We start from the raw sequence: 22,278 nt of genomic DNA, 5'->3' as shown, positions 1-22,278 counted from the left end.
CCTGCCTCTTCTCTGCCTCTTCTCTGCCTCCCTGGGGTCCTTCTCCCCCAGGATGCTGACCGGCAGGCACCTGGCCCCAGCTTGCCGTGCCACGGATCTCCCAGCAGCGTGGAGGACCACATGGCAGGGATCAGCCTGGAGGTGGGGGAATCAGGCCCTTGGGCTCAGAGGCCACTGGGGACCATGGAGGGGACAATCTCAGCTGAGCTGATGGGGCAGGAGTGTGATAGAGTGGATGAGCAGCGAGTGGAAGTCCTGCACGCAGGGGATGCAGAAATGATGGCTGTTGGTGCCGCATAGTGGCTCCCAGGGCAGCAGGACTGAGAGGAGAGTCAAGGACTGGGAAGCGTGGGTGTGTGGTCAGGCAGGGGTGGAGGAGGGAGGGGGAGACTGGCTTTCTTCACCCACAGAGAAACAGACAAGAGTGTACATCCCTGATGGGCAGGGGCTGGAAGGGCCGGGGGGCACACGGGAGGAGTGGGCCTGGCCCAGAGAAGGGGCGTTCCTTCTTCAGAGGTAGGACACGGGCCTTGACCCAGAGACACTGAGGGGGGGAGTTAGCTCGGCTGCTGCCAGACTTGCCTTCCCCCTCCGTTTTATTTCCATCACGTACTGGGCTGCAAGATGCCCTGGGCACTGTGCTAGGGGCTGTGGGCATATCCATGCAAGCAAACCACAGAAAACCCTGGGCCCTGACCTATGTATCTCACAGTCTAGTAGGTTTAGCCAATCACAGTCCTGTACTGCTTTATCTTAAAGCCCTGGGCGTTGGGGGGGGGGGGGACGCGCTTCAGCGGTCCTCACAGCCCCCTCGAACAACCCAGCTGTCTGTCCGAGGACAACCATCGTTCTTGACTGGAGGTTCTACCTTGTATCTGACATTCTGTATCAGTTTTAGTCCTTTCCCAGTGAGGAGGACTTGCCACCTGGCTCTGGGGGTCATGGAAAAGACCCACTTTGCAGATGTCCTTACTGAGGCCTGCTGAGCCTGCATCCTGTACAAGGCCACTCGGCCCATTAGAAGCAGCCAGTAGCTTGGAAGACGTCTATACCCACAGCATCACTTTACGTGCGGCTGCAGATAAGCCCTTCCCCCTGCCCGCCAGACCCCCGGCCCAGAGACTCATGAAGTGTCTTAGAGGTCGCCATCTGCCCCCCAGTACTGCTCCCAGCCTGCCTTCCCAGGCCTGGGCCTCTGGCACCTGCTTTATCAGGATTCTTAAGAGAGACAGCTGGTTTATGTTACATGCCTGCTCCCTCCTCTGTTCCCTGCATATCTGTTCTGGTTTTAAATAGCTTATCTGAGCAGCTGGACAACCACATGGGCTTATATGGCGTGGGGTGCATGTTCCTTTAGTCCTGTCCCTGGCACCTGCCAAAATAGCAGCCAACACCCCCCGCGCCCCCGCTGTGTCTCTCGCCGCACATTCCTCCCACCGCAGGGCTTGGCTCACAAGGCCCCAGCCCACAGGCCTGCTTAAAGCCCTCTCCATCCCCTGCCCTCACCCAGTCCCTGCCGAGGCGGAGCAGATACCTCGGGATCTGTCGGCAGCTCCTGGTTTGAGGTAAGACCCGGGTGCGGCTCGAGATGGGGAGAGCAGAGAGGAGAGGAAAGAGGTTCTGCAGCCTGGCACTTGTATCCAGAGTCTGCCTGTGTCCGTGGGGAGTGGACGTCAGAGTCCCTAGCGGCCCACGTTCCCTGTGAGAAGAGGCCACGCTTTACAGGGGTGTCACAGGGATCAGGTCCCAAGACTAGCACAGTAGGGCAGTATGTTAGAAATGTTAGACTTGGATTTGAGTCCCAGATCTGCCACTAAAGATACCGTATCGCTGGCAGGTCTTGGGTAAGTGCCTTTCCCTCCCTGGGCCTCAATTTTCTCATCTGTAGAGTGGGGGAGACAATTGCTAGGTCTCTGTCTGCTCTACAGACAGTGAAGCTCTAAGCAACAGGAACTCCCCCAGATTGCTCAGTCCCGCCCCTCACCTCCAGGCCCAGGGCCCCCTAAACCTTTCCAGGCAGGTCCTTCTTGACTCCCAGAGAGCAGAGCAAGACTGCAGTCATGTCAATCAGAATAGTCCTGGTGGTGAAATTCACATCTCCAGGAATTCAGAAACTGTCTTGTAAGCGCTGAGGAGGAGCCCACGTCCGGAGGTAGGCAGGGACCGGGGGAGCACCTCTGTGAGCAGACATGTGACGTTCATCTGCCTTCCACCAGGACCACCCTCCTCCCCCGAGAGAAAGCCCTGCGAAGTAGCATTTGGGGGGCTGATGGGGGAGAGACCCCAGTGAGGGATCCTTCTATGGGGTGTGAACCCATTTCCAGGGGTTAGAGTCCAGCTGCCCCCTGGCCCCCCGTGGACCCTTGTCCCACCCCATCCCAACATGCCCTGTAGGGACAGACCTTGCTCAGGGTCTGGGAGTGGCAGAGAAAGGATATTCCCTTGACTTCCAGCTTCTCCTGGGCCGAATGAGGAAACATCTAGGGAAGGGGTGGCCTAGCGTGTAAGGAGTGTCAATGCACATTCCAGGCCTACTGCAGCTGGGAAGCCATCTGACCTCCAGAATTCCTCCTCTGACCCATGTCTCGTAGGGCAAGCCCTCTCCGGGCAGAAGAGGAATCTGAGAGGATCGGGTTGCCTGCTGGCCCCCCTCAACCTTGTCCCCTAGCTCTCCTGGTGGGCTGACAGCTGCAGGCTTGGGAGGATTCCAGCTGGATGTTGGGGACAAGGGCTGAGGGATGGGGCCCACATTCCTCAGAAACTCAGAGACTTGTTTCTGTGAGACTAGAACTTGAAGCTCATCTATTTTATAGATAGGAGAAGCCTAGAGAGATGAAATGACTTAGCTAAGGTCACACCGCAAAAACTGGGGTTAAACCCAGGTTGTCTTTTTTTAAGTAATCTTTATGCCCAGTGCGGGACTTGAACTCATGACCCTGAGATCAAGAGTCTCAAGCTCTACAGACTGAGCCAGCCAGGTGCCCCTGAACCCAGACCTTTTGACCTCACGGCCAGTGTTCTTTCTGCCCCGTATTGTTTTTGCTTTACTCCCCAAGAAAGGTGACCCTGATCTCTTGGCTGTAAGGGAGTTTGGCTAGAAAGCCGTCTGTGGAAGCAGGTGAGGGTTTGGGTGTGAGGACACAGCTGCTCCAGGACATTCTCACTCCTGGCCCTGCCAGGTTCCTGATTATGTCTCATTCCAGAGCCCCGGCCTCGGCCTATCGCCTTCCCCTTCATCAGTCTTGCCTTCGGGCAATTGGCTTGCCTGCTGTCCTCTTGGTTGAAAGCCCTCCCCTACTCTCCATGGTCAGTTTGCTATTTTTGGGAGTTGGATGGTGCTCCCAGGAGCAGGGAGAGGGCTCCAAGCTGCTCTTTCTTCCTCTGAGCCCAGAGCCCTGCCAGCAAGAGGGAGGGCAAGAGAGGGGAGAAAGCTAGAGGCCACATGCCCCAGGCTGGCATGCGTAGCCCCTGTGAGAAACTTCTCTGTCCTCCCTGAGGTGACAGATTCCTCCCAGGAATCTCTTCCTGCCTACTGTCCCGGGGCTTGGGGCAGTGCATATCTGGGGTGAGGGGGCTATTCTCTTTGGCCACTCTCATCTGAAGACCCATTTTGGAGATACTCTGGCGTTTGGGTCTTTCTTTAGCAGAATGAGGTTCCATCCCCGGCATGATACTGTATGCATCTGACATCTCTTCCCACCCGCCTCCATCCAAATGGAGCCAAAAAGTGGCTCAGAGTTTCTGTCCAAAGCTTCTGTGTAAACCCTCCCTCACTTGCCCCCACCCTGCGCCAGCAGAGGGAGCTAGAGAGGGGCCTGCCTCGCTACAGCCATGCTTGTCCTGAACCCAGCAGGACCCCGGGATATTGGGAGCAGGTTCAGATAAGTAGCCAGCCGGCCGGCGGCTGAAGGGGGCATTGGGTCTGAAGAGTTCTCCACTCAGAGGGGCAGTTGGGCGCAGAGAATCCTTCAGATCCCTCAGCCCGAAAGCAGCTGACGTCACCCCACCCCATCAGAACAGGGACTCACTGGATGTCATCAGGTGGGTGCCTGGGGCGCCACTCCAGTAGGATGTGCAGGGAGAGGCGGAGAGGGCAGTGAGCGGTGCCCTCCCTCTGCCCCTGTCACCTGTGGCTTGAGTCAGAAGTTGGTGGCTGGACGCGGCTGGGACAGCAGGCAGGGGCCCAGGAGAAGCCTCACTGAGGGTGGCCGTGTCCTTTGTTCTGATTCTACTCCTGCCTCACTGTAGGCTCACCCTCACATCACCTTATCCCTTTTCTCGCTCAGGAAGATTGAGAGCTCTCATGCTGCACAACTCCGCGGGGCTGCCGTTCACGCTTCAGCCAATGTGAATGGTGCCCCCGGGGCTGTACACGCATGTGGCCCGGGAGGGTTGCGTTATAACAGTTATTAGTCAGAGGTCTGCTCTGGGCCAGGCACTTTACACGAGCTCTGAGCCTCCCAGAGGAGGAGCCATTTCACAGAAGAGCTGAGGTGTAGGGAGGTTAAGTGACCTTTCCAAGGTCACAGGCAAACGTGAGGTGGAGCCAGGATTCAAAACCAGATTTGTCTCCCGTCTCCCTGTGGCCTCTCTCTGCAATTGCACGGAAACAAAACCTCACACTGCCTAATGCCTTCCAATTTCCTTAATGTCGATTTACTCCTCATAAAGATCCTTGGGTAGCCAGGATGTGTAGGGTCTATCTCCAGGGTACAGAGGAAGAACTGCCCTTCAGAGATGTTAAACAAAGACTTGCCCAAACGCACTCAGCAAGCTGATGGAAGAGGGTTGGAATATCGATTGTCCATTCCTATCCCAGTTAAGGGTGCATCTCAAAACGAGCTCTCCAGGCAGACATTATTTAATTGGAATTTTTATTGATCAGTAGTAGATTAACATACAATCCTAAGAAGTGATACAGTTCCCTTGCACACTTTGCCCAGTTCCCCTCAATGGTATATTTGCACATCTATGGTACAGGTCACAACTAGGATATGGGCATTTGCTAGAAGCCATAATCTGACGCAGATTTCCCCGGCTCTACTCGGACCAGGTGTGTGTGTGTGTGTGTGTGTGTGTGTGAAATTCTGTATGGCTTTAATCTGTGTCGGTTCATGTGTTCATCACCACACTCCAGACACTAAAATGTTCTAAAACCACAAAAATCCTGTGCACCTTTTTAAAAATTGTTAAATCACCTCTACACCCAATGTGGGGCTTGAACTCATGATCCCAAGGTAAGAGTCACATGCTCTTCCAACTGAGCCAGCCACGTGCCCCTCCTGTGTGCCTTGGGTCAGCACGCCCACCTGTCCTCCCCTTCCACCCCCTACAACCAACGATCTGTTCTCCATTTCTGTAACTTTGCCATTTCAAGAACGTCATATAAATGATATCATGTCGCTTGGCCTTTTCCCCCTCGGTGAGAGTAATTCCCTAGAGATTCATCCGAGGCGTCCTGGGTATCACGCCTTGTTCCTTTCCATCACCGAGAAGTATTCCACGCTATGGATGTGCCACAGTCCATGTACCCACTCTCCCAGGGGAACGCTCTGCAGTGACGAGCAAACTACACGGGGTCCGGGGTGCACAGCTTTGCTGCCCTGAATGCTTGGCAAGGTTGTGGACAGGAAAGGTTGAGCAACTATAGAAACATTGTTTTGAGAGTTACAATGATTTGCACCAGAGCAGGGAAGTTCCAAACAGTGTATCTGTTGCAGAACAATGAGTGAAATGGACATGGTCGGTTGCCCTTGAGGTGAATGAGTGAAATGGATATTGGACCGGTTGCCCTTGAGGTGAGGTGGGGTTGTTATCCCCCCTTGACAGAAGGAGAAGCAGGCTCCCGGCTGCAGGTCACAGGCTGATGAGGGGCAGGGCTAGCATCACCTCCCCGTGTCTCAGGCAGTAGTAGCCTGAGGCTAAGCTCTTCTCAGAGCTGAGGAGGGCTCGGATTCCCCTTCTGCCCATACTGACATTTTTCTCTTTCCGGAGGGAGAGCGGAGACCATGTCTGACGTGGAAGAGGTGGGGGAAGAGTACGAGGAGTGAGTATCTGGAGCATCCTGTCTGGGGTGCCGACCCCTCCCTACCCTGCCCCTTACCTCCCCCCCCCCCCCTCCCGGGGCCATGAGCCACCTGGGATAGGGAGGGGAGTGGCTGTGCCGGTTCTGGGGAAGTGCCTCTGTGCCTCTGCGCTGCGGACCCTGGGTTGGCCACAGGCTGGGAGACTTCTGGAAATAGAGATGCTCGGGTCCCAGGGTCAGCTGGGGGTCCTGTCTGGCTCAGAGACTAGGAGGCAGAGGAGCTTCGAAGCTGTGTCTCCTGAAAACGGATCCAGAGCCGTTCAGTGACTGTCTCGAGGCCGGAGAGCTGCTCATGCCCCATGAAACCCAAATCAGACCTCACTGTTAGCACTTCATCTTGGAATCGTACTCCTCCTGGAGTGCCCCGCCCACCGCCCTGCCTGGGAGACCCTGGGGGTGGGACACTGGCAGCGGGTCTCACAATGATCTCCTGGGGGTGGTGCTCACCAGGGAGCCTGCAGAGGCATCAGGATGCAGAACGCCTGCCCTCACAGAGCGTGCTCTCCTGTGGATGTTAAGATGTTACATGTTGGAAACAATTAGCCAAGAGGGGTCACCTGGGTAGGATTTGGATAGCGAAGGGTGAGGGAAGGGCATTCTAGGGGACAGCTTGGCAACACTCAGAGCGGGGAGAGAGTGGTAAGCGGGCAGATGCTGGAGAGAGCAAGCTGGCCCAGGCAGAGGTTTGCCGGGGACAGTGGGTAACCCTGGCGGAGAAGGCTGAGCCAGGTTAAGGGGTGCCTTTGTAGGTGGGCAGAGGGGGGGTGAGCCTCATTAGGCAATGAGGGAAATAAAGAGCGGAGTCATCGTCGGGAAAAGGCCAATGTGTGCGTGTGGTGTGTGTGCGATGTGCTATTGACAACGTGTCCTTCTGCCGGGCAGGGAGCAGGAAGGTAAGCACACGCCTGTGTACTCATGTGGATGGAGGGCAGCGTGGTTGGAAACTGACCCGCCTCTTGTCTCCTCTCTTACGGCCGTGGTCTTCTCTCCTGAGCAGAAGAAGCCGCAGAAGGTATGGAGCTCGGGCAGAGGGAGGGCCGGGAAGGGGAGATCCCAGGAATCCAATATTCTGGGGGCCCTGGGAAAACAGCTTGTCTGTGCCCGCCCCTCACTCCCAGCTGAGCAAAGACCCTTCAGCAGCCATGGCCCCTGGATGGGAATCGTTCCAGCCTCGGTTGCTCAGGTCTCAGGCAAAAGGTTTAAACCTGTCTCCTTTGTCTGTCATTTTGTTCAAACAGAATCACCCCTTTTTCCAATTAATTACGTGTGATTTTTTTTTCTCTATTTGTTTTACCATGAAAAGTTTTAAATGCATGTAACAGTAGCAAAATAGAATAACGCCCTCCCCTCCCTCACCATGCGCCCATCACCCGGCTTCAGCAGTCATCAGCTATGGCCAATCTTTATTCACCTATGCTTCATCTCCCCTCAGTTATTTTTTTTTTTTTTATAAAATTTTTTTTTTCAATGTTTATTTATTTTTGGGACAGAGAGAGACAGAGCATGAACGGGGGAGGGGCAGAGAGAGAGGGAGACACAGAATCGGAAACAGGCTCCAGGCTCTGAGCCATCAGCCCGGAGCCTGACGTGGGGCTCGAACTCACGGACCGCGAGATCGTGACCTGGTTGAAGTCGGACGCTTAACCGACTGCGCCACCCAGGCGCCCCTCCCCTCAGTTATTTTTTATAAAAGTTTGTTTTATTTTATTATTATTATTTTTTAATGTTTATTTTTGAGAGAGAGAGAGAGAGAGAGAGAGACAGAGCGTGAGTCGGGGAGGGGCAGAGAGACAGGGAGACACAGAATCCGAAGCAGACTCCAGGCTCAGAGTTGTCAGCACAGAGCCTGACACGGGGCTCGAACTCATGAACCATGAGATCATGACCTGAGCCGAAATCAAAAGTCAGTTAACCGCTTAACCCAGGGAGCCGCGCAGGCACCCTTCCCCTCAGTTATTTTAGGGCAGACATCACAAATCATCCCCAGACATCATATATTTCATGCTTAAATAGTTCAGTAGGTACTTAAGCGCTAAAAGATAAGTGCTACTTAAAAAGAGAAGACGTAACCATTGCACCATTATCACACCTAAATGCATTCAATTTAATAATTTTTCAAAATGAGATTATAGAACTGTTCCGTTATCTGAAACATTTTATTTAAACACGAAGACATCATTACACCTTGGAAACTCCCTTCTGACCCGTAGACCCATTCCTACTCTGATCTGTTCTCACATTTCTCCTCAGCTTTGTGCCTCATATCTCACGCGAGAACACCCTAACCTTTCTGCCTTCCTGAGTGCTTGACACACCGACGTGATTACGAGGCCTCACTCCAGTCCCCACCCAGGCCCCAAGTGGCCCAGAGGAGCCCTCAGACCCCTCAGGCTTCTGCAGGCCTGGCAGCTTGCATCCTGCCCCTTAGAGGCTCAGCAAATTCTCACAACTCTCATTTAAGGCTGTTCCAGGGTGCCTGGCCAAAGAGTAGACACATGAGAAACTCACAGGGGAAACCGAGAGGGGCCATGGGCGTCACTTTGGTTTTCCAGGAACACCAGATACTTTAGAAGCTATTTGAACTATGTTGTGAATTTAAAAAATCTAGCTGGCTCCACTTTTCTGCTGCGTGACCCGCATAAACTCTCGATGTGGTAGGTTTTCCTTCGCTTTGGAGGCTTGGCCAGCTTGTGAATTTTAGGGGGCGATATTTGAGATACCGACCTTTGGATCTGGGGCTCATCTGCCTGCTACACACAGTGGGATTTGGCTGTGAATTAGCAAAACGGTTCTGCACTGTGATGGTGGACTGAGCGCCATGTATGACCTTGCTCGAAGGGACTCTACCCGCCACCCTCATAGCTAAGTCCCTGGCTATACATGACCAAGAAAGAGCAAGGTCTACATGGATGAACACTCAGCCTGCAGAATGGACGATGCCCTGTCTCTTCTTCCAGTAGAGAAAGGGTGCGTTCTGCTGTGAGCTGTTTCTTTGGGCAGGTGTTTGCATACCATGGGCTGGTCTGTTTCCTCAGTGTGATAATGCTGTGCCTTCCTTAGATGGGGCTGCTTCCTTGAAAGACACCAACAAAACTGCCTTGTGCCAGGCTCTCCACTGGGGCTCTCAGAACTGTGAGTCCTGGAAATTGGAGATGTTTTGTGGGATACCTGAGGGGCTCATGCAGGGTAGGAACACAGGAGAAGTTTGACAGCCGGGAATTGTTCCCACTCTCTGCTCTTCGGGGCCTCTGTCCTCGTGTCTAGAGAGGGAGGAGATGGCCCGATACCGTCATTTACTGAGTGCCTTCCCACTGAGTGCTCTATGCCTGCTAGATCACGGCGGAGACCTGAGGATCATTCTTTCCATTATACTGACAAGGCGCCTGGGAAGCGATTTGCCTCAGTTGCTAGAAGTAGTGATTCAGGACTTGGAACTGGAGCTTAATTCCAAAGCCCATGCTCAGAACCGTGCGCTGTCTCCCTGCTCCTGTCCCCGTCCTTCTGCTCCCAGACTAACCTGTCTCGCTTCTCCCCTTTGCCGCGGCCACTCCCTGACCCTCAGAAGAGGAGGACTGGAGACAGGACGAAGACGGTAGTACGGCTTTTACTTTCCTGTGCCCTCTGCTCCCTGCTGTCCTGAGCCTGGCTGCCGTGGACGGGCCCTGTTCTGTGGCAGAGTGGGGTGGGCCGGGCGGGAGGGAGGGACAGGTGTGGAGTGCGTCAGTCACCTCCTCTCAGCCTCACAAGGGCCAGGCCGCTGCTCCTTTCCCCTGGTTTCTGATCTTTCTCCTGGGCTGGGCGGTGGGAAGAACCCAGGCTGGCTTGTCCCCTGGGCTGCTCCGAATGTGGCCACAGAAGGCGACTAATGTCTGGAATGAGTGGCCTTTCTCTGCCCCCGCTGCTGATGCTGGGCCCTCCCTCTGAAGTGGACAGGACCCAGGCAGGGTGGCCAGGGTGTGAGGGACCTGGCGACAGAGTGATCTGAAGAGCAGCTGGGGGAACTGGAAATAGCCAGGGCAGAAAGGACATGACGTCAGCCTTCAAATGTGCACTGCTGTGGGGTGGGGTGGGGGGGCCGGGACTTGTTTCCAGCCCCTAGGAGTGGGACTAGGGCAAGGGAGACAGACTTGGGCTGAAGTTGAGAAAGAACTTTCTAATAGTGATGTCTCAAGAAGTAGTGAGGAGGCCAGGAGCGCCTCATTGAGCGTGTTGCATGGGCGGGGGGTATTCTACAGAGAATTGACACATTAGATGGGGTGGGGACAGGGGTTAACAAGATGGCCTGAAGAGGACCCCACACCTGGTCATACTCTTGCTGGCCAGCCTTCTATTCTTGCCCCTTCTGGAAGGATCTTCTTTGAGGTAAGGCTCCTGTGGGGATCAAAGAAGAGGCATCCCCGGGCCCAGACGAGGAAAAGAAGACAGAGAACAGAGTGACTGGGGGCCAACATTTCTTTCGTGGTGGCCTCTCTCTGTCCCTTCCTGAGGCTTTCTCCTCTCCCTCTGCCAGGAGGCCACACTTGTCAGCCCATCAGCCAGTGAGCATGACCAGATGCCTCCTACGGGCAGAGCCATGAGCCTGGCGTCATCCTGTCTGATCTGTCTACTCCAAGTGCCTGACTTGGGTGGGGTCCATATCCTGCCAAGCAAAGGGATGAAAATAGAAGAATCCTACCAACTCTCTGGGCAGTACAAATGTCTACACAGTGGGCACCTCATCTACCCTCCCACTGTCTTGCTGTTTGGGTTTCTTTGGGATACAGATGAAGGGTCCCTAGAGTTACCGAGTCGAGGACAGGAGCTTCCCCAACACCTCATCTTAAGCAGGATATATCCTGTGGTGTCAGATCACTGGGCGGAACATTGGGGGTGGAAAGTTGGGGAACAGGGTGGAGTTGTATTGCCAGGGAGGCTGTTGGGCAAAGGTGCTGAGTGAGGCAGAAATAGCTAGCCACCAGACCTTCCCACCCCCAGCAATGAGTGTTTCTGGGCCTGCAAGCCCTTCTCTGCTGGTACCAACAACACCCCCCCCCTCCCGCACCCTAACACGCTCCTACCCCAGACTTCTGGCCCTCCCAGTGGCCTTCACGTACAGAACAGGTCTCCATGCTCAGAAAGGCCGGCTTGCAATTCCCAAACTCCCAGAGAGACAAGTCTAGAACAAAAGTACTCTCCACAAGCTTGATCATGCCCTTCTGTCATGGTTTACCAGGGTCTGTTGTCACTACTGAACTTTGCTAGAATATGGCAAAGGCAGCCATAGGCAGTATATAAATGAGTGGATGTGGCTGTGTTCCAATAAAACTTTATTTACAGAAGCAGTCTGGGGGCCAGATTTGGCCCTTGGGTCATAGTTTGCCAACTTCTGGTTTAAACCAAGAACGGAGCAGCCCCTTGTCATTCATATCGGTGACTCCAACATTCCTCTGGATCCTGGATGTTGCTGACCTCCATCCCCACCCCTCTCTGATCTGGGTTCTGCCTGCTAGCCTAAGTAAGGGCCTGGGTGTTCACTGTTTCTGGCTCACTTCTCCAGAGCAGGAAGAGGCAGCAGAAGAAGAGGCTGAAGGTGAGGCTGAGACTGAGGAGACCAATGTAGAAGGTAAGGCCCTGTCTGGGGTGAGGGGGGGCTTGCTCAAGGTGTTGAGGGGGGGTGGCAGGAGCCCCCAGAGGCGCTCCTATGACCGTGAGAAATCCACCTGGAACCTGCTTTCCAACCTATGCAATAGTACATCCTGCCTGGGCTGGGATTCAGCCCCCAGTTGTTCGATCAATGAACCTTGACTGTGAGCTCCTTTTATGTCAGGCAGAGCCTTGGGCCTGGGGGCATGCGTGTGAATAGACATCCCCTGAGCCCAGGAGCCATCAGGGTGCACTTTGGTTAGGACCTGTCTGTGGGGGAGACTCTGGAAGAGGGGGACTTGGGGCTAGAACAAGGATCTTTGCTAATTTCTCACGTTCTGTTTAGGAGATGGACAAGAAGAGGAGGCTAAAGAAACTGAAGGTGAGGACTGTTGGACATCAGGAGAGAGGTACTGGGGCATCGAGGGAGCCCCTCCAAGCAGCTTTAGGGGAGACTGACCACAGGGCTCCCTCCAGGGAGGTGGGCGAGGAGGGGTTCAGGGGAGGAGAGGACAGAGTTGATGACCATGCAGGTTTGGGGTCTTGGCCTTCAAACCTCTGTCCCCCTCATCCAGAGAAGCTGTCTGGGTGGTGCCCTGTGGGAGAGGGGACCAGTGTCCAGTCCCCAATCTGGACAGGGCCCCAGAAGTCACCTACACATACAAGGCTCCTGGAGCTCAGGCAAAACCACTCGTGAGGTGTGATGTCTATAGGATGAAATCCCAAGATGTAGATGGCCCATGTGGGGGGGGGGTCACTGTAGTGGTCATTGTCATGTTGCAGCCTTTACCAAGGGTGCATTGGCTCTGGAGGGGAGGGGCAGCCAGCTGGGTCTTGAAATCATGTCCCCTGGCATGGTCCCCTGGAGGCCAGGAAGTCCAGGGAGCAACCAAGTAGGCAGTGCCTCGGAGGGGACTCTCGGGCCAGGATCCCCCGGGGACAGTGCCCAGAACTGGTGAATGAGAGAAGGCTTTGGAGTTTCACTCTGGGAGGGTGTTCTTCCTGTCAGGACCCAGTTGTCCCCTGAGATGACCCCCTGGGAGCCACTATGGGAGAAGGAGTGTGGGGTCTGTGGCTCTGCTGCTTTAATTCTTCGTGATGCTCCTGGAACCGGGGATCCCCAGGGCTGGAAGGAACTCATTGTGCAGATGGAGAAACAGAGGCGCATGGGTGCCCAGCTTATCAGGGGCAGAGCTGGGACCAGATCTGGGGCCTTCTGACCCTGTGGCTGTGTGCTTCTCTCCTCCCCAGATGGCCCAGTGGAGGAGTCCAAACCAAAGCCCAGGTGAGTGGGACACACTTGTGGTGAAGCCCTGGGAGGAGAAGGCCAGTGAGGAAGGACAGGAGTGCAGTGTGATACAGTGGGCATGGGCCGGGGGGTGCAGCAGGCACCTGTATGGTTGTACAGGTTGTGTACTGCACAAGAGTCGGCCCAAGGGAGAGGGGGGGGCTGCAATCCACCTCATGCTCCATTACCAATTGTGTACCCCGGCATGGAAAGCACTGTGTTCACCCAGAGGTGAAGGGGTGGACTAGTTGTGGCCCTGGATGGATAGCCTCTCCTGTCTCACGGCACGGCTGAAGTGGGACCTGAAGGAAGAGGGACGGAAATCTGGGAGAGCCAAGCAGTGACAGCATGCCAGCCTGGCTGGCTTCAAAGTGTCACAAAGGGGCGGGGCAGGACGGCCTGGTGCCGCAAAATGAAACCACCTGGAAGCTGCCGGTGTGGGTGTCAGGTGGAGAGGGGGCCAGGGAGGCTCTTCCTTTCGGTGACGCCAAACCTGTCGCAGATGCCGCCTCAGCACAGTCGCAGGCTGCTCCCCAAGTTGGGACCCCCCCCCCCCAACACCAGCCCCAGAGACAATCCCAGCCCCGTTCATTTGTCCCGCACCTTTCCCTTTCCCGGCCACTTGTACGGATGGCAGTATCTCATTTCGGCCCCTCACAGACCTGAGGGCAAACGGGGAAACTGAGGAGCCCACCGGACCTGGTGTCACACAGCAAGTATGTGTTGGGGCGGGGACCAAACCCCAGGATGCCAGGGGTTCACGGGCCAGCCGTGGGAATTCGGAGTCGGACTCACGCGCCATAGCTTCTGTGACGTCCTCGTTGCGTGGTCCGGAGCGAGTCATTCCCTGAGCCTCCGTTTTCTTCAGTGAGATTGGGGGGGGGGGTCTCTGCGTCAGGGGTGTATCAGGGGGATAAAACGAGAGGGCGCACGTGAAAGGGCTGCAGTGTGCCCACGTGCCGAGAGGTGCTGTCGTTGGCGGGGAGCTGTCATTGTTGCCGCCTGGCCGAGTGTCTGCAGGAAGGAGAAGGTCCCCTCCTGTGCTGGCCACCCAGAGCCCCTTGGGTCCGGGATGGGGTTGGCATTCATGGATTCCCTCCTCTTCTCTCCAACAGGCCATTCATGCCCAACCTGGTGCCACCCAAGATCCCCGATGGGGAGAGAGTAGACTTTGATGTGAGTGTGCCTGCGGGGGGACGGGCCTGGGCTGGGAGAGAGAGGCCGTGTGAGCTGGGGGGCCGGCAGGCGGAGGGTGCAGGCAGGATGATGCTTGGCACAGGCCTGGCAGGGCCTCATCCTGGGTTCGGGCCACGGGGGCCCCTTCCCCGGCCAGGCCCCCGCCCTGCCCGTCCCTCCTGCATTGCGGAGGGTGGCATCTACCCAACCACTTCTTCCCTGGACCCATGGGCCTGGCAGCCTCTGAGCCCGGCCGTGCCTTCGCAGGATATCCACCGGAAGCGCATGGAGAAGGATCTGAATGAGCTACAGACGCTGATCGAGGCTCACTTTGAGAACAGGAAGAAAGAGGAAGAGGAGCTCATTTCCCTCAAAGACAGGATTGTGGGTGTCCAGCCTCCCGTGGCAATGCCCCCAGAGACCCCGCTCCGTCCACCCTCTTTGTTAGGCCCCACCTCCTCTGGACCGCCTTCGGGGGTGGGGGGGGGGGCCCTTACCCTGCTGCACATGGGCTCTCCATCAGGATCCCAGTGGCCAGGAGCCACTCTTGAGGCCCTGCACTGTGGTTTCTTGGGTCCCTGCCTTCCGTCCCCACCAGACCGGACCATTCTTGGCAGCCAGAGCCGTTGATGGTCTCCGGGTGCCCCAGGCCTTGGCTGGGGGGTGATGAGTCAAATCCCTGTTGTCCCACCTCTGCCCCCCACTCCCTCCCACTGGGAGCTCCCGTCACGAATGCAGGGAAGATGAGTGTGGCCTCTACAGTCCCGAATCATAACCAGGGGGGGTTATTTTGACTCCTTTGTTTTTCGCTCCACCGGACTCGCTGCTGTGTTTGTGGCACCGCTGTGCTGCCCTGGCTGGCAGCTGAGGGTCTGGCCATCTGTCCGCGAACACAAGAGCAGCTGCTGGGGCTGGGGCCGGGGCGGGGCCAGGGGCACAGCACTCGTGGGAGACGGGAGAAGTCCCCCTGACATTTTTCAAATCGTTGAGGACAACCCCACGATGAGTAATGCTCCGCGTGGGGCATCCGCACACGCCTGCTGTGGGCTATCTTTATTCAGCCAGGGCATTCTGAGCTGGTGCACCTGTCGAGGCGCTCTGTGTCCAGGGAGCTGGCAGAGTAGAAGCCCTTGGAGGAAGGGCACTCACTGCCCTGAGCTCCCGAGGGGAAAATCCCCTGTGCGTTTTCTTGCCACCTCTTTCCCTGGTTGGTCCCTGCACCTTTGGGGACACCTCCTCCACATGCACGCACTGGGCAGGCTGTGCCCCTCTCCCCATAGGAGAAGCGACGGGCTGAGCGGGCCGAGCAGCAGCGCATCCGGAATGAGCGGGAGAAGGAACGTCAGACTCGCCTGGCAGTGAGTGACCCCTAGTCCACAGCCCCCAGAAGCCCCCAGCGGGCCCCCAGCTCCTTCCAGGCCCCCAGGCCCCTCCCTAGTCATTCACATTGATTCAGTCAACGAGCCCCTGGTGAGTGCTGGGCACTGTTTGGAATCTGATAATAAGCAGTAACTGAGACCGAAATGTCTGGGTTTTCACGAACTTAATATTTTACAAGACTCTCCGTCCAGCAGTTCCACTTCTGGGTATTTACCTGAAGAAGATGCAAACACTGATTCAAAAAGGCATCTGCGCTCCATTCGCTGTGGCATTATTTACAGGAGCTAAGACACGGAGGCAACATGTGCCTGCCAATGAAGGAAGGCATAAAAATATGTGTGTGTGCATGCTCATGCACACGCAGCCCCCCCCCACCACTGGAATATTAGCCATAAAAAAGGAAGGGAATCTTGCCATGTGTGAAAACATGGATGGACCTGGAGAGAGCATTATGCTAAGTGAAACAATTCAGAGAAAGAAAAATACTGTCTAGTTTCACTTATATGTGGAATCTGAAACACAGCCAAACCAAAGCAAAACCAAAACGCCAAGCTCATAGATGCAGAGAACAGATTGGTGGTTGCCAGAGGCGGGGGGGGGGGGGTGGTAAGAAGGGGCCGAAAGGTACAAACTTCCATTATAAGGCAGCGAAGTCCTCTCCTGCCGCGTCCCTTCCCTGGTGCAGGCTCCCTGGGAACAGGGGGTCCCTTGGCCCTTTTCCTGTGCTGGTGTTGGAGGTTCTTCCAGAACAGCAGGCCTCCTGGGGTGGGGGTGGGGGGCTCCTTGCCTGAGGGGATGGTGAGATCATTCTTCACTCATTCATAAACAAAAGTCTTCGCAGCTCCTGTGTGTCAGGCCCCCGTGCTGGGGGGCCCCTCAGGAAGCTTCTTGCCTGATGGAGAGAAAAGTTCTACTCACATGACCCATAAACACCCCAGACCTCAGCCCAGCCTCAGGGGTTCATACCCTCACCCCTGATTTTCTCTCTTCCTCCCCACTGAAAATCAGGAAGAGAGAGCCCGACGGGAGGAGGAGGAGAACAGGAGAAAGGCTGAGGACGAGGCCCGGAAGAAGAAGGCTTTGTCCAACATGATGCACTTTGGGGGTTACATCCAGAAGGTAGGTCGGGCAGCAGCAGTGGTCTTCAGGGGGTCCCGGTATATGGGGAGGAAGGGGGTGTCCACAGACTTCAAGCTGGATCCCAGGAAGAAATTCCTACCTGTAAGTGAAAGGCCAAGGCCACCTCCTGCCCATGCCCTGAGCTGGCGCTCTGCCTGCTGTGGCTTCCCCTAAGAGGGGCTTGCTGGAGGGGGGGCTGCAGGCAGCGGCCTCGAGTGTCGGCAGTGCCCTGGGAGCCCCCAAGGTTGATGGTGTGTCTGGAAGAACCTTGTGCCCAGAGTCAGAGCTCTGGTTGGAGACTCAGACCTGCCACTTACAGTTGTGTGGCCTCAGGCAACCTCAGAGCCTCAGTTTCCTCATCTGTAAAATGGGTTTAATATCGTCTGCCCTGCCTGCTCTGAGATCAGATGGGCTAACATGGCGAGCATCTGTGTATCCCGCAGATGTGAGATGGTTTATTCCTGCAAACCTCCTCCATTCCTCATTTTTGTGTCCCACTCCTGCTCGACACTCCATTCTCAAGGGAGAAGAGGAAATATGAAACTGATTTTCTCTGTGCAGTGGAGGGATCAGAACATTTTCTTAGATTTCCAGAGTCCCCCAGCTCAGAGCTAGCCCGGCCTGCCTGCCTCTGTCGCCACAGTGACCACACCAGCCAGACTTATGGCATGGCCCTGCTCTCAGAATAGTCCTAGTGAACAAGGTTGCCTGCAATGAGCGTCTGAATCACCTTCTCCTTCTCCCCCTTGTGTCTCTCTGCCTTTGCCGTGCCCTGCCCTCTCTCTCTATCTCTGCCCTGGTCTCGGTCTTTCTCTCTGGGTCTTTCTCTCATGGTGTCCTGGCTTTGCAGGCCCAGGTGGGTACCACAACTTCTAACCCTTGTCCTCCTCATCGTTTTGGGGGGCTCGCTGGGAGGGGGATGCTGAGTGTGGAGAATGGGTCAGGCGGGAGGAGGGAGCCGGGAGAGAGATGGAAGAATTTGGAGAGGCAAAGAAATAATGGACTGAAGAGGTCCTCCTTGCCCCTGCCTCAGTTTCTCGGGGGGGGGGGGGCGGGGGGAGGAAATCCAGGCAGCTGATAGCGTGGGTGTTTCAGGAAGAAGAGGATAAGAACCTGGTCCTTCTGCAGGCTTTGCCTTGCTCCCCATTGGGTTTTGGGAGGGTTAGGGGAAAGGAGGGGGTGTTCCCTAGTTAACTCCCCCTGCTTGTCACTCTCTCCAGACGGAGCGGAAAAGCGGGAAGAGGCAGACGGAGCGGGAAAAGAAGAAGAAGATTCTGGCCGAGAGGAGGAAGGTGCTGGCCATTGACCACCTGAATGAGGATCAGCTGAGGTGGGGACTGGTGGTGCTCAGCCGACTGCGTGCACCTGCGCCAGCACGGGGGTCGGGGCATAGGGCAACTCTCATTGGGCACCACCAGGGGGCGCTGTTGCCTCACATATTCCGCCCCCTGCCCCTGCCAAGAATGTTTTGGTGCCACTGGAGTTGGGTGTGAGCCAGTCAAGCCATCTTTGTGTTTTGCCAGTAGAGAAAGAGAACTGAGCAGACATCTCGCCCCTCTGAGCTTCTTACCCACCTGCACCCAGGTGGCGGGAAGGGGGATTGAATGATGCCCTACCCGCGCCGCGCCACCCCCCACCCCACATCTGTTCCTAAGCACCAGGTGCTGCTGTCTCTGCCTCCTGCTGAGTCAGGTGGGCAGGGGGGTCCCCTTAGCAGGCCTGGAGGTGGGAAGGAGGGCTGGTGCCCTTGGAGGCTGGGTCAGATCCGGGATGAAGGTAGATAAGGGCCATTCCTTATTGTTCCTATCCCGCCCTGCATCCCCACTCTGGCCCCTGCAGGGAGAAGGCCAAGGAACTATGGCAGAGCATCTATAACCTGGAGGCAGAGAAGTTCGACCTGCAGGAGAAATTCAAGCAGCAGAAATATGAAGTGAGCCTGCTCACTGGTCCCTCCCCCATCCCACACTCCTGTTTTGGATTGGGTCCCACATGGCTGCTGTCCATCAGGCCCCTTTCCCCTATCCCTGTCACCTCCTACCCTTGCCAACTCACACACACCTGCCTGGGGGTCTTGTCTCTGGCAGTGTTCAGCGTCCACCACTGGGCTGTTGCTTGCTGGGGAAGTCTGATGGTTCACTCGCTGGGGCTGAGCAAAGGTTCCTGGCATGCCAGCCCTGGGGGTCTCCCTCCCTTCTGTCCCCGAAGGCCTTGAGGCAGCAGCTCGGATGCCCTGGGTCAGGTGGGAGGACCAGGATGCGCAAAGCCAGGCCTCTGGGTGGAGAGAGGGAGGCCTCACCAGAGATGCAACCACTTTCTCTCTCCCCGTGTACCCTAGAGGCCCTGGTGTGGGCACAGCCGGCTGAGCCTCAAACTCACAGCTTTGAGGGGTCCCAGGTGCATGTACAGCGGCAAGAACTGGCTCAGTGAACGCCGGGCCCGCACACTTCCCCAGCGCGGCCTCTCTGCCTAGAGGAGTTTGGCTTCCCTTTCCGGGCCCACTTTGCTGCTTTTCTTTTGTGCACGGGCCCCTCTTCTGAGCACAGCTCAGGCGCGAATGGCTACAGGGTCCCCTCCCACCCCCCCAGTGCTGAGAGAGGCAATTTTGTGTGGTGGCCCTGAGCGTGGACTTTGGAGCCACATTGCCTGGGTCCTATTTCTAGCCCTGCCCCTCACTAGCTGTGTGACCTTGGGCAAGTTACTCCCGCTTCCCTCTTTCCATTTCTTGTCTAAGTGACAAGGATAACCCCAGGACCTATTTCACAGGGTTATTGTGAGGCTTATAGAGATCATCGTAGTAATAAAAATAGTAGTAAAATATTCCGGGAATTGTTCTGAGCACTTGCCACGTGTTAAGTTATACCTCACAGTCATCCCTGGGGGTTAATACTCGGGAAAGTGCTCATAGCGGAACAGAAAGTGGTGGGCACCCACTAAGTGCTCAGTAGGTATTAGCTGCTGTTACAGCCCCTATAGACCTGGGCCTTCCACTTTGCCTCTGGTTCCACATTTAACTCTGCACCTGGCCCAAATACAGGGTGGTGAACTGCAGGCCTAGCACATGGGGGTGCCCTACCTCATGAACAACTGGGCAAGAGTGCCCGACAGGGGGCCTCAGGCCGGGCTGGGGCTGTTCAGAGGGCTTCCTGAGGCCCAGCCTTGCACCCGGTTCTCAGAAAGCCTCCTTAGGCCTCTCGTCCTGAGCCCTCTGTGCCTCGGGGACCCCTCAGTGAGAGACCAGTGGGGCGGCCAGGAAGCCTCTCCTTGGCTTCTGCTTGTGGGACCTGGGACCCTCCGGATGCCTGCCTGTTCTGACTTTCACAGTATCGCTGCTCTGCTCCCCCTCCCCCCACCCTCTACCGCTGTGCTCAGCTGGCTTCCCCTTCACCCCCAGCCACCTGAGACCTGAGCCAAATCAGCTCCAAAGTTACTCTTTCTCACTTACAGATCAATGTTCTCCGAAACAGGATCAATGATAACCAGAAAGTGTAAGTTTCTAGGTCCTTCCTTTCTTTACCCGGCCCTGCCCCCTCCATCCGTGTGTCCCCGCCATCCCACTCCTCCTCTGAGGGCTCTGGCTCCCACCTTTTCCTCCTCCCCTTCAGGGCGCGGGCTCCTGCTTGGTCACTGCTCAGTGGGGGATTTGTACAGGGCCGAGAGGTCTCACTCCAGCCCGAGGCTGCTGCCCTGCTCTATCTCTGGAAGCGGCTCCGGTCTGCCTCTCTCCGCCCTTAGCATCGCTCACCTCCACCCCCTCCCTGTGGAGGCCTGCTGCCCAGCCCTGTGTCTCCCTTCTGACTGGGCCCTGCTTCTTCTGCAGCTCCAAGACCCGCGGGAAGGCCAAAGTGACCGGGCGCTGGAAGTAGGGGCAGCAGTGTCCTTCACCAAAGATCCTCACCGTGTCCCCGCCCTGCTTACCCCCCAGCTTCTGGGCCCCCCCTCGCCCCCCGGGCACTGCAGGCCGACTCAAGTCTGGAAACCAGGAGCTGGCCCGGCTGGAAGCTGCTGTTGGTGCCTGTACCCCCACATGCCCACGCGTGCCAGTAATAAAAGCCAACACACGTCGCATGGCTTTCCTGTCAGCTCCCTTTCAGAGGGAGGGAAACTGAGGCGAGAGCCTGTCTCACAGGGAGACCCTAGGGGACACGGCCCCTCATAACTGCCACACTGAAAGGAGCCGCCTCCCCCCTGCTTCCGGAGGGGAGAGGGCGGCTGGCCCTGGGGAATGCAGGGCCCTCTCAGGGCCTGGGCCTCACAGACAGCAGAAGGGCTTGTGGCGCGAGCTGCTCTGAGTCACCGCGAGGCACACTGGGGGATAGCGCGGAGCCGGGGGACAACCTTCCCGTGTGTGTGAGTCACTCCTTGGGAACAATGGAAGCCTCTTTGGATGGGCCTATTTTCTTTCTCTTCCTGGCCAGGGACTAGGAAGCAGGTGTCTGTCTGAGGGGCAGGGAGCCCTTGAGGAAGGAAAGAGGGCCGGTTTTGTCAGGTAGCTTTTCAGGCAGCGATGAGCCTCTGGGAGGCGTGGGCTGGTCTGGGCGCTTGGCTTGCTTCCTTCCTGTGCAAACCGGGGACCACAGGGTCCCTGAATCGGAGAAGACAGCATGGTGGCCTTGAGCCCAGTTGGCAGAAGGGAAACGGTGTGGGATGAGAGCCACCTGACTCAACAGCTCCCTAGGGCACCCCCTTGCATGGGGCACCCCCACGCCTCTGCTTCGGCTGCTCCCTTTGCCTGGAAGGCCTTCCCCCAATTCTCCACATGTCATCCACCCAAGGGAGCCCAGCCCCACTGTCCCTGGGAAGGCTTCCTATACTTTCCAGGCAGAGTGATTCATTACTCCTTGCTCTGAGCACCTCGGACCCTGATGTAACTGCCACCACAGTGACACCTCCCATACTACACCATGTTCCCTGTGTGCCCGTAGCACCACACTCGGACTCTCAAGAAACAATCTAGACCCACTTATCCTGTGCCATGTGCCAAGCACTGCGATAGATGCCAAGACATAGAGATGAGAAGGGTATGGTTCCTGGGCAAACAAGGACCTTAGTTAGCCTGGAGTCTTGGCCTCATTTCTTATTCATTCACTCACTCATCCATCCATCCATCCGTCCATCCATCCATCCAGTAAATGTCTCCTGAGAACGAAATATGTGCTAGGCACTGTGTTAGGCCTAGCCCAGTGGGAGAGAGGCCGCAAACAGAAGATTCCAGCTCAGTGTCACCGCAGGCAGGACAGTGGGTGCTGGGGAAGCCCAGACAAGAGCCACCCCACCTGGCATTGGTGAGCATGAGGGCTTTCTGGAGGAGAGGGTTTCTACATGGAGTCTCAGGGGATGAGAAGAAAGTCAAGGACAGGGGCCAGGGATGGGAAGACGGAACAGCATATACAAAGCCCTAGAAGCAAGAGCTGGCTTAGTGTGTTTGAAGAGCCCCGGTTATCACAGAATCCAAGGTCTTCTGGTGGGGAACAAGAAGGACCTCTGTAAGTGCCCAAAGGGCAGGAGGCAGGGCCTTAGGCCCACAGAGGGCTCCCATCATCGTCTCTGGGAGATCCACTGTGGCTCCACCCTCCCTGCTACCAGAGAGAGGGGCACTGAATCTAGAACT

General features: G+C 56.4%; 1 protein-coding gene across 11 annotated transcripts; it reads left to right on the top strand.

The window, feature by feature from the left end:
• The first annotated feature begins 1,448 nt into the window (after positions 1-1,448).
• On the top strand, positions 1,449-20,735 carry TNNT2 (troponin T2, cardiac type). 11 transcript variants are annotated; one of them, XM_030302716.1, is made up of 17 exons: positions 1,455-1,565; positions 5,999-6,046; positions 6,968-6,978; positions 7,083-7,097; positions 9,648-9,680; positions 11,622-11,687; positions 12,054-12,089; positions 12,959-12,992; positions 14,111-14,171; positions 14,439-14,555; positions 15,452-15,529; positions 16,560-16,670; positions 17,521-17,526; positions 17,891-18,000; positions 18,510-18,600; positions 20,115-20,155; positions 20,488-20,735. In XM_030302716.1, exons 2-17 carry the CDS (start codon positions 6,009-6,011, stop codon positions 20,531-20,533), a joined length of 894 nt encoding a protein of 297 aa, XP_030158576.1. In that variant the 5' UTR covers positions 1,455-1,565; positions 5,999-6,008; the 3' UTR covers positions 20,534-20,735. The 11 variants fall into 11 exon arrangements, with proteins under 11 accessions (XP_030158585.1, XP_030158581.1, XP_030158580.1 ...); XM_030302719.1 differs by having other exon boundaries at positions 5,995-6,046; positions 9,651-9,677; XM_030302718.1 differs by having other exon boundaries at positions 5,995-6,046; positions 9,651-9,680.
• Positions 20,736-22,278: the final 1,543 nt, after the last annotated feature.

This window comes from Lynx canadensis, chromosome F1, assembly GCF_007474595.2.
Source record: "Lynx canadensis isolate LIC74 chromosome F1, mLynCan4.pri.v2, whole genome shotgun sequence".
NCBI classification, from domain to species: domain Eukaryota; kingdom Metazoa; phylum Chordata; class Mammalia; order Carnivora; family Felidae; genus Lynx; species Lynx canadensis.
This window is presented reverse-complemented; position numbering and strand designations above follow the sequence as displayed.